General features: G+C 34.3%; 1 protein-coding gene across 1 annotated transcript in view; it reads left to right on the top strand.

The window, feature by feature from the left end:
- Nucleotides 1–12149, top strand: part of CEP135 (centrosomal protein 135) — a gene marked incomplete at both ends in the record, with an annotated part of 29187 nt that overhangs the window by 9893 nt on the left and 7145 nt on the right. The window contains 11 exons of the mRNA XM_079534719.1: nt 359–552; nt 1025–1168; nt 1720–1863; nt 2418–2495; nt 2655–2806; nt 4414–4529; nt 4599–4753; nt 5204–5259; nt 6000–6168; nt 9154–9264; nt 11097–11282. Coding sequence (XP_079390845.1) covers nt 359–552; nt 1025–1168; nt 1720–1863; nt 2418–2495; nt 2655–2806; nt 4414–4529; nt 4599–4753; nt 5204–5259; nt 6000–6168; nt 9154–9264; nt 11097–11282 — 1505 coding nt within the window. The remainder of the gene's footprint in view (nt 1–358; nt 553–1024; nt 1169–1719; nt 1864–2417; nt 2496–2654; nt 2807–4413; nt 4530–4598; nt 4754–5203; nt 5260–5999; nt 6169–9153; nt 9265–11096; nt 11283–12149) is intronic.

The following is a 12149-nucleotide window of genomic DNA, read 5'->3' as shown; positions in this document are numbered from 1 at the left end:
GACTAGTTTGGAGGCCCTTCCTGCACTCACCCAAGTTTATAAAGATCCTTCCTGTACCGTAAGGAACAAAACTGGGTACAATATTGTAAATGTGACCTAGTAAGCCCTAAGTAAAAGGAAATAATCACATCCCTCGGTCTCCATCTTCACTGATGCAGCCCACACTACTGCTAGGCCTCAACTGGATCCAATGCACACTGCTGATTCCTGTGTAGGCAATGGGTGAACCTGGATCCCTGCATTGTTTTCAGCAGATCCTGTGCCCAGGCAGTTGCTGGATGTTAGTCCATTCCTAATGCAAATGTCTCTGATGAAATTAAGCTTTCTTTGCAGTTCTTTTTTATTTCTCTTTCTGCAGAACGGGAACTTGTCCTAGAAATAGAAAGAATGAGATTAGAATACGGTATAGCTCTAGGAGACAAATCTCCATCTCGTCTAGATGCATTTGTCAAAACTTTAGAAGATGACAGAGATTATTATAAAAGAGAATTAGAGTATCTTCAAAAAATGATAAAACGAAGACCTAGCCCAAGTCGTAGGACTCCAGAGAAGGTAATGTTCCTATTGTCAATACAGGCTGGAAAAATTATGGAGTTACTGTAGATGATTTAAGGAGCTATCAAATATATTTTCAATAGCAATAAATGTTTTTTACTTTTTTACATTGTATTCTTAGCATAAAAATTAACTGATAACAGTTAACTTCAGTGAGCTTGCTTTTTGTTTCTCTATTCACATTTTACAGTAGTGTTGATTTATATATTGATCAATTTGTGTAAAATAAATAGAACTAGATGTTAAAGAAACAAAGTTTGAAGTATTATTGTTAGCCGGTTTGCTTTTTCTGGTTAACAGTTTGTTCTCATGGTTAAATTATACTAGTAATGCCACGTTTCTTGGAATTAAAATATATTATGTATGTTTTTCATATATTCCTAATCATGTGAGTTCGTTCGTTCTTGTAACACATGTCCGATTATCTAATTAGTATATTTTAACCTCAATTTTATTAATCACTTTGCAGAGTGAAGATCTGAGATTGATCACCAGAGAAAGAGATGAGCTACAGTCCATGTTAGACAGATTTGAAAAGCATATGATAGAAATTCAATCCAGCGTCAAGCTACTGACTGCAGAAAGAGACAGATTGAATATTCTTTATGAGCAGGTAAGAAGATCTTTATAATTGGCATTGAAATATCCAACTCAAACTTTCTTTACTATTGCTTGTTCAAAAAGAAGGAGCTCCACATTATAATAGAAATTGAGTATAGACCTACTAGAAAATATGAAGAACAATAAAATATTTACTTACATATACTTTTTTTTTTACTTGCTAAAAAATTATGTGTTCTGACATTCATGTATTAACTTCAGAGTCATTCTAACATTCTACTGGCATTTGGAAATGAGAATGATCAGGAGAAAATAAAAAGAAAGCATAAGAAAGTTGGGTAGAGATACAGGCTAGGTAGAAGTTGTAACTAAATGATGAGAAAATGAAGTTAGTCTATGCTTGGAACAGCAGAAGGATTCCAAGTATGTTGGCATTATGAATTGTTGTGCTTCTGTGTGATTTTTAATGTGTTTTAGTTATCTAGGGAAATAGACTATAATAACACTTGTATTGTGGTAACGGCACTGGAACTTTCTGTTTGTCAGTGTATACATTGTATTAATTGCAATCCACAAATGCTTACAAGTAAAAACTTTTTAAAGTCTCAGAGTGAATTAAACAGGCTGAGAAGAGAAGCAAAGCATCATTTAGTTTCTCAAAGTCATGTGGGAGAAGATGGAGATGTTGCACTGGCAGACTTTAGAAGACTGATGACAGAAAAGGAAAGTCTAAGAGAAAAGTTAAAGGTGAGACTTTTTTAGCTGCATTGCTTTACAGTGAGAAAAGGTTTTTAAATGCTACCGTATTTGTGTATGACTGTCAGTCAGTTCCACTTTTGAATAACTTCTATTCCTATCTGATTTCAAATTCACTTAGCAGAACTGGATGAATTGTCTGAGTTATCCTGGTAATCTCAGCTCCTAGGTAGGGTGGCAGTAGAGGAATGGGCTTGAAGCGTCAGAAAGCAAGTACACACTTTGTGTGTAGAGTGCAGATGTCACAGAATATTTCTGTATGCACTTCTTTGTGATAGAAAAACCATCTTCAAAACTCTACGTGCTACATTCTTGTGACCTTTCTATTGCCCTGTATCTCTATAATGTTTCTGCAACAGCTCACAAATATTAATTAAATTAGAGCCAAATGTGAATTTGCATTGTAATTAACCAAACTTTAAATTTATTATTGTAAAAATCTTGTGTGTATATATAACTGCAGTGGTGTATTTTCAGCTATTAAATTATGCATAGTGAAAATCTGTATCTTATTTATTACATGTAAACCAATGCTTTTACCTTAGATTCAGCAAGAAGCGGCTAACCTTGAAAAATCAAAGATGCAGCATGATATTTCAGAACTGGAAAATAATATTCAACAAGTAAGTCCATTTTTAACAAACAAGTTTTTATTCTACAATAGGATAGATTTTTTTTTCCCAGCAATTTGTTTTTTTTCATCTCCTTTCAACTTCGATTTACTTAAGAGCCAAGTAGTGGTAGCTTTCTTCAACGATGTCTTTTTATTTTTTTAATTGCAGTTTGAGTTGGAAAGGTGCGAACTAAAGAGTACAATCTCTATCCTGAAAGAAAGAATAAAGTCTTTGGAAAATGAATTAAAATTGAAGTCCAATAAACTTATGCAGACATCTGATGATTCTTCTCAATTTAAGGCTGAACTTTGCTCACTTCAGTAAGTCTAATACAAAAAACTTATCATCTTTCAGTGACAGTAACATGATTTTACTCTACAAACATAGCAGAGATAAGATCTTAGGAAGGACCTTGAGATAGCTGAAAAAAAACCACTATACATTATTTATCTTAAGGAAATGTAAATATGAATAAGGAAAAAATATTGGTATAGCTTTTTATACCAAACTTCTGGATGTATTTAATGACCAGAAATATTGATGCTTTTTATCGCAAACTGTGAATGAAAAATTTCTCCTTTTAGAACGGTTTCCTCCAACAACCGTGTTTTCTGTTTATGAATGTAGCAGAACAAAAAGTTCTCAAAGGACTTAAGAATGCAGTTTGCTAAAATGAAGACCGGTGTGTTTACAAACTGTAGGAGTAGGACCAAATTGTTCTGGTTTTACACAGGTGTAAATAATACTGACGATTTTATGTTAAGCATCACTGATACTTGACAGTTGAGTAGTTCATGGAGAGCCTTTCTGTAATGGCGTCTTGTTTGAGCTGTTTTTCTTGTCTCTCTTTTATATGCTAGTACTATCCAAAGCATACTTCATCTTTGCATGTTGGCATCTTATGACCCTTAGGTCCAGTCAGAAGGGATTTTATTTGCTCAAAATTGCAGGATTAAGTATATGTATGTGTTTTGTGGAGGCCTGCTTAAACTTGAAGGATCACTGCTGGTCTTTCAAATTGTTTCGGAGCTTCCATCAGGTATTTCATTCAGAGACAAGAAAAGGCCTTACAAAATGTGGAAATAGAAATCGGAATAAATCTGGGCAGACATTTGAAAATCTTGCATTTGACTTAGGTAAAAATGAGAGCCTTGGATGTAAGGTTATGCTGTTAGATTAGATGTTTTGGATGTTTTACAAGTGAAACCAGTGTCTGTCTCCACACTACAACATACCCTCCCAACCCCCTTGAAAAAAAACCCAAAAACATATATAAAGCAAAGCAGTACTATTCTGTACTTACAGCTGTAAAGAGCTGAAGTTCAGAAGCAATCCTCAGAGTTTATATAATACTCCAAATTACTCAAAAGCTATTTGTAGGTAAAACCATTAGTGTATTTGTTTGTAAAATTGTGACATAATTCGTAGAGCTGGAATATCTTGTGAGACTCCTTACAATTTTAGCAGAAAGCATCATTACCTTTAAAAAGCAGGAGATAAGGAAAAGGGCTGTAGTCATTTTAGCGCTTGGATCCACTTTGTTATTGCCCTGTGTAGAGCATCTTTTTGTCCTCTGAAGTTTAATCCTAAATAGAGTAAAAGTAACTTTTACCTGCAGCTACTTTGTATTCTGGAAAAATGAAAAGCTTTTCTTCTAAGAAAAGTCAGAGGATGTGAATGTTTCAGTTTAATGTGGTAGTTTCACAGGGGTTCCATGGCTCCATTTTGGAATGGTGTTAAGGTGGATTTGCTGCAGGGGTCCAAAGCAAGGAGGTGGTTTTGGTCTCAGCAATCTTAGCTGTCATACAGTCCCATCATGAGGTTATGCTGGAACTGTTACAGAATTTCAAGCAGTTCAGGAGATGCAAGTTGAAGAACCCAAACTAAGAGTTCCCAAATGTCTTTCAATGGTGTACTGATTTTCCAGCCTCTTAAATGAACAACTCCAGAGAACTGTGGAAGACTTACAGCACCGGTTGTCTCTCAAAAAGGATGAACTTCAGTCAGCTCAAGAAGAAATTGTAAAGCTAGAGGAGAAAATAGGTGATCAATAGTTATTTTTACCTTTGTTTCCTATTCTAAAGACAAGAATACTTACTGTGATATTTATAGATAGGTTAAACCAGAAGAGCACTTCACAGGATGAGGCAGTCAATGTGCTTAGAAGTACTATTACTGTTTTGGACAAAGAAAAGGATAATCTTCAAGAAACTGTAGATGAAAAAACAGAAAGAATTGCGTGCTTAGATGACAACTTAGCTAATAAGGTATGTGCTGTGAAAGTACTACTCTATGCTCTTATCTTGGGATTTTCAAAGCTGTTAAGTTTCAGGGAGGCATTTTGCTTTGAAAGCAAAGCCTGGGTAAATCTCTAGGCACCACATGAGCTCCGTGTTTAGACCTAGGCAATATGAAGTCATTTGCCAACTTAATAAAGTTTTAATTATTACTGTTAACGTGTTCCCTGAACACTTCAAGAAAGTAAAAATATTTTTCCCTCTTTGTAGTTCGAGGTATATATTGAGATCCCATCTATTTTTGGTGACATGACAAGCCTTTCTCAATACAGAAAAAAACCCTGAAAATCTGAATGTGCAAAGATGCAATTACTTATTGACAAGTGTTAAAATAAAGGTTTAAATATAAAGATTTTTAACTTGAGCTATCCTAGAACGTTGCAGTAATACCTAGGACAATTTTTGCTTTTATTTTCATAGGAAAAGACAATTACTCACTTACGGCTAACACTCTCTGAGCTGGAGTCGTCAACAGAGTAAGTAAAAGCTTTCTTCAGAGAGTTTCTTCGGTGTCTTGGCTTTCTCCAATAAGTGTCTTCAGTGACCTTACAGTGAAAGTAGATGATAATTTTAATTACTTCAGTGCAAATAATTGAATTCTGTTTAGGACAAGTAAATGAGCATATGCAATAGAGTAAAATGTATAGAACTGTTAAAGAGACTCCTGCAATTAAATGGCAGGGTGCTGGGTTACTGTTAAGACAGCAATTACAAATTAGCAATTGTTTGTCTATTCTTACTTTACCAAATTGGTAACATTTCTTTGTTCTCAATTAAGAACTGGCTTTTTAGTATTCCAAGTACTCCATTAGGTATTATTAGATTATTAGATTTACCCAGTTAAAACTCAGGAGCTGATCTCTAATTTTGATAAGTTAATTCTTCAAGCTTAAGCTACAAGTATAGTCTTTAATAAAATATATTTATTTAGTTTTTAGCTGTTTCATCTGATCTTTCCACCTTGTCTATTTTTAAGCATCATTTTTATTATTTGTATATCTTAATGTCACACCCTTAAGTTACTTTCATGCTTAGCTTATGCTTGTTTGTCAGTCTTGGAGAGTGAGAATTGTACCATTTGAAAAGAGAAGAAGGAAACAACAACAAAAAACTTTCTGTGTGTATAAAATCCATGTTTGATAATTTTCAGCAGTATGCAGTATAGTGTGAGAAGGGGCATCTTAAATAAGATTTTCAAAAATCTCTCCCTCAATAGCCAGCTGAAGGACCTCTTGAGCAGCAGAGACCGTGAGATATCTAGCTTGCGTCGCCAACTTGATGCATCCCACACAGAGATTGCAGAAACAGGAAGAGTAAAGGAAATAGCTCTGAAAGAAAATAGACGGCTACAAGATGATCTGGCTACAATGACCAGAGAAAACCAGGTATGAAGATAGAACATACTGCTGAAATATTGAATTATTTATTGTTTGCTTATCTGCAAACTGCTGCATCTTGAGTTTGATTTATTATAATTAATTGTTGGCATTTCTTGAATGCTGGTGTAGTAACAGTTACTGGGCAGAAAATACAAAAGCAATTAAGCCAGGAATTTGTAAATGCATAGTCAGTACAATAAGAGATACATAAACAAACGTTCCTTTTAGTCAATCTTCCCCAGGTTAAAAAAGAAACCTAAATAAAATAAATTGAGGACATAATTGCTTTTCTTATAATGAAATTTTCTTACTTGGTTATATCGCATCATAGTTGCCAGTTATTGCTTAAAAAAAAAAAAAAAAAAAGTAGTTATTAAAAGATTACATATAGAGAGGAAAAAAGAATATTGTTAGTTCATCAGAATACATTCTAGTGCATAGTGATTATTTAGTTTTATCCATCACCTTCATGAAGCATTGGATGTATTTGGTGAATTATGCCACATTTTGAAATCAGGGTGTTTTGAATATAGATATTAATGTTTATTTTCTAAGGAACTTGATAATGGTGGCTGTAAAGAAGCACTGGCTGATGCTTAATGTTCAATTCTGGCAAGGTCAGTTTCCTTTTTTTTTGCATTGCTCTACAGGAAGTCTGCTCTACTGATTAATTGGGAAAGATTAATTCTGGTGAGAAAATGGAATAGTTTAAAGGTTACAAGTTAGATTAAAGAAAATTTATTTTATGATATGACAGTCTGAATAGTCTGAATTTGTTTCCTGATTTCAGGAATGGATAAGGATGCACAGTTGATAAGAAATAGTAGAGGTTCCCTTTCCATTGTGTCAAAATAGTGTGGGGTTTTTAGATGGTGAATTCAAAGGTGCCTGGAGAAAACATTCTTATTGGATTGTCTTTGCTTTGGTGAGGTAGGTGTCTTAGTGAGGTAGTATCTTAGAATTTGGCTGTATATTGCAGCTTTTTTGGGAATGTATTTCTTATGTGAGTGTGCGTGTTAGATTTGTTTTTATAATTTATTTTGGCGGAGATCCCATTCACGTACTTTATTTGACTTTGCAGAACCTTATCTTTTATTTTTGTTATGTACTTTTATATTATTTAATTTTTCCATAATAATTTAATCTTTCTTCTAGTAGTTCAGAGTTGTAACTGCTTGCTAGCAACTAGCCAGTCAGTAGCTTTGGGCTAAAAAGTAGATGGGAAGTGGTTTACGATTGCTCGGAGGGCTCAGAGTGTTAGTTTGTGTGTATTTGTGGTCAATCTTCTAGCAGAGAGGCATACAATCCCTTTCAGTTGCTGATGACTGAACACTTTCTTTGTAAGGTGCATTCTACTAGTGCATAAATTAAATTTCTATCAGTTATAAAAATCAAAGTTGAAATAAAATCTTTAATGCCTTGAGGGATTACCTGTTGTCTTAGAGTATCATAATTTGTTTTGGTGAAAGATGAACTACTTCAAGTTGATGGTTTAGGTTAAATAAAAACTCTAAAATAGAAGTGGTTGAGAGGTTCCGTGTTTGATTGTCATCACTGCAGGATCTGCATCTTGAGATGTCCCCTAGGGTTCAGGAGTTAAAGCAACCACTGTTGTGTTAGGCTCATTCTTCCAAAGAACACAAACAGCATATGTAGTGTATGTCCACATGCACGCTTCCTAGTCATCATTGCTCCATTTGTTCTTATTTGGAATTCTCTGAGTCTGGGATTTGCAGCTGGGAAAGGCTGAAATGTGCGCTCTTTTGTTAATCCCTCATTTAAAGTGCTGAGGAATAATGAGTTTTGTGCACTAATTGATTACTGCTCACTGAAAGTCTCCCAGTTCCAAATGCATGAGGTGGATGTCACCATGCAAGAGAATGTGCATACGAGCAATTTCTAAAAAAAACTACCCAGTGTTTTTAGGGTAAGTAAAGTTGTTTCATCAGGTTAAACATTAGAAAAGGTAGTTAGTATGCGAATTTGCTTTACAGAGCTTGCCTGAAGTTTTGTTGCAACTCCTCACTGCCCATTCAGTTTGCATAACAATACAGCCATTGCTGCTCATCATAAGATTCAAATACTTTGTACAATTTTGGTGCTGAGATACAAATGCTTATTTGAAATCACTGTAAATGCCTTGTCTGTTAAATCATGTTTTTCCATTCAATCAACTCTACTGAGTCTGGAGCTAAAATGTGTATTACAGAAAGGTATTCCACGTGATGTAGTACTCTGATCGTTTCTGTAAATCCTGTGTTACAGTATACAGATATGTGGGCATATTATTGAAATTAGAAATGCCTCCACAGGCATCTAATAAGATGAAGTGTTAAATATCAAACTTCAGTGACTAAATCTTTCCCAGGTAGCTGTGGAAGAAACATATTTGATAGTCAAGATAAAATGTAGGTGTCTTTTTAGCTCTCATACATGAGGACACAGAGCTGAACCTCAGAGAGGGCCAGAGTTAGCAGTTCCAAGATCTCAAGTAAACTCCCTGAAGCATTTTTGATGTTTAAATACAGTCTTAATAATACTTTTAGTTAATTTACTTTGCAATTTGACTTTAAAGTAATGTTCTTTTGTTACAAAGTTGGTTTTTGTAGTGATTCAGCACACAAAACCTTCCTGTATCAGGAATGATTTCTTCTGTGGCTAAAAAAATTTCCAGCTCCCAAACATGTGTATACCAGGTTTTCCAAACAGCTATAGCTATGCTGCCAGAAAAGCTGTAGATTTTATGAATTGATATGATATTCGTTGTTCCACATTGTTCTGTGTTTATTCTTTCCTGGAAAGCGTTCTTTTATAGCTAAGGCAATAGGGATATTTTTGAACCCTACTGATGCCAAAGGATTTTGACTAAACTACTTAAAAGTTTAAGAATAACATCTAGGGCACGTGTAATTACTTTGCTTGTCTGATACAGTAATATAAAGAGATAAATTTCCTGTAATGCACTATTTTGCCTTTATGTAATCATTTTAGGCTGTTAGTTCTGAGCTTCAAGATGCAATACGTGAAAAGGAAGAAATGAAAACAAGAGTGCATAATTATATAACTGAAGTTTCCAGATTTGAGAGTCTGATAGCTTCAAAGGTAAATCTTTTTCTGTAGGCACCCATTGCTGTTTCTGGTAACGTCATTAGGTTTAGAATATAACACGGTTTTGTTAGGATATTGCAAACAAATTAAGAAATGGGAATTTTATGTCCTGTTCTCTCCTTACCTACTACCCCTCCTTTTTCTTCTTCTTTTTCTTTTTTTTTTTCCCCCTGCTTTATCTGCAATACTTTTTTAGTAGTGAATTCATATAGAACTTTGATTGAATTCTGGTGCACAGAATTTCGCTGATGTTTCAGTTCTCCATGACACTGGTGAATGACAAACAAATATTTGAATGTTGTTTTACTTCTTGAGTTTTGTGAGTTTTAGTAAGTCAACAAGTAAAATATCTGTTACTCTATTATGATTATAGACAACAAGCAAGCATGAATTATAGTTTTTAATATTTGAAAAAAAAAAAAAATAAAAGAGAAATTGTAGGTGTAGTTCTTCTGTAAGACATTGTAAAAATAGCATATTGGAATGTTTTCTCCATGGTCAATAAGATTTCAGTCTTTTTGCTGTCCTGACAAAACAGTGCTCTTGCTAAATGTATTTTATTCTCATACTTCGATTCAAAAGTGTGAAGTGTGTGTACTAAATCTTATAAGTACTTAAAATAAGTGGACTACTTTTCTTGATTCTATATGAATCAATACTGAATAAGTAGTCAAGACAACATGAACTAGCAAATTTATGTGAAATTGGCTGTAAAAGAATGAGTTTTGATCTGACTTCAATTTGCATGGGCTAGATGAATGTCTGTAAATTCGAATACAATTTATAAGTATAAACTGAAGCACAGAGAAGAACTAATGGTCAGTAGCTTTGAACCTTCAATTTAAAACTCTTGTAGCTTAGTTGATAAGAGTGTTTATAACTATATGTCATTATGTCCAAAGCTACAAATGCGGTGAATTGGAGTACAATCATTCAAGTCAGGTACCAAGAAACTGTAGAATTTAATTTGCCAGTTATGAAAGGTTAATTTCAGGGATTTGTCACAACATGTGAATGTTGTCTGCAGAGACAAGAATTTACTTTTCTGCATAGTGTTCAGTTGCTTGATTGTGAGTTTCTGCATCCGAATGCCCCTATTTTTGCCTGTACCTTCCAAGTTGTGCCAGAAATACAGAAGAATTTCACAAACAATAGTTTTCCTCACTAGATAAATCTGATTCCTACTAGCAGTATGCTCATCCTGCTGTGCACTGAATGAACAGGAGAAAAAAAGGAATGGGGCTAAATAAAGAAGAAAGGTTAAGCATTGTCTTATAACGTACATTTGCAGGTGGGCAAAATTAAAATTTTTGGGCAGCAGTTATTCTGTCATTGCATATCTTACAAGCACTAAAGTTTGCAATTTTGTAATTTCATTATAGGCTGCTTATGCCAGGTGGGTCTTTCAAGTGTTGCTGTAATATACACATTAACAAGAGTATGATAGGAAAAATGGCCAAAAATGGTCTTCTGATGGAATTTCATGAAAAAAATACTGTGATGAGTACATCTCTGTAATGTGACCCTCGACAACACAAAGAAGTTCAAAAGAACCTTTAACATGGAAGCCTTAAAACTTACTAGTAGCAGCTAGATGTCAATACTTCTGTTTAATAAAACTCAGTGCCATCAGCATTTGTTTGTGATTTGGTCTTGTAAAAGGAATGATGCCCTTTACTAATTGCCAAGATAAGAGGAGTAAGATGATGGAGAATGTTTCTACTTTCTGATGAAAAATATATGGGGAGTATTTCATAGGTGTGAAAAAAGGCCAAGCTCTCTGAAGGTATGTTGATGATTGCAGAGTGTTTTACTGCTTCGCCTAGGAAAAAGAGAACCAAGAATTGTTAGAGAAGTTCCGAATGCTTCATACACAAGCTGAGGACTGGGAAATCAAGGCTCATCAAGCTGAAGGGGAAAGTAGCTCAATACGGCTTGAACTCCTTTCTGTAGATACGGATCGGAGACATCTTCGAGAGAGAGTAGAACTTCTGGAAAAAGAGATTCAAGAGGTAATAACCTACACAGTGCAATTCTGTCAAGAAAGTGAGGTGTCAACATACTTCTTTCTATTCTTGAACATAAATTAATTCCTATGTATAACTGCTTCAGTTATGGATGGTGATTTTTGAAACAGCAGCTAATTCTGGTTAGATAGACTTTTTCCTTCTCTAACCTCCCTTCCCTAGCTTCCCAAAATTAGAATCTCAGCATGTATTTTAAGATCTCTTCTGTAGGGTGGTCATTGTTATAGTCTCTGTGATAAACTTTTACTTAGTTGCTTCAAAATATTTCCATCTGTCTTTGTGAGCATTGTGTGAGCTTAGATCTTGATTTTATCTGAAGCTTTGGATGAAGTATTTCAAGCATTGGTGGCTAGGTTAAATGCACAAATCTGATAATATTTAATAAGTAGTAGTCCAAATTCCAGAATCAGGTTTACGAAGTGCAGTAACCTAATGCAATGGTTTTAAAATAATGAGGTTTATATTCCAGAAACAGTAAATGGAGGTCAAGGAAGTTTTGGAACATATAAATAGTTCTGGACTGACCATATTTTATTTCGTGCTTTTAATTACCAAAGCAGATAAGAGACAAAATAATGTGACATGACTAAATAAATTAATTGTACTTTGAAGTTTGAAACTTCTAATTCTGTTCTGAATTCCAGCTTCCTTCTACTCCTGTCTGTACATGTATATGTGCGTGTATAATTCTTTGAGATGGTGATTTAAAAATGCAGAGACTATTTATCAGTTGTTCTTAGCTGTGATTTAGAAAGAGAAAAGAAAAATAATCTAAAATTAATTTTTTAGGGAAAGTTAATTTTTGAAGGCTAAAGGAAATATTAAAATAAAAATCTGTTAACCGGGAGATGA

Source organism: Tetrao urogallus (assembly GCF_951394365.1).
Source record: "Tetrao urogallus genome assembly, chromosome: 4".
Taxonomy (NCBI): Eukaryota; Metazoa; Chordata; class Aves; order Galliformes; family Phasianidae; genus Tetrao; species Tetrao urogallus.
This window is presented reverse-complemented; position numbering and strand designations above follow the sequence as displayed.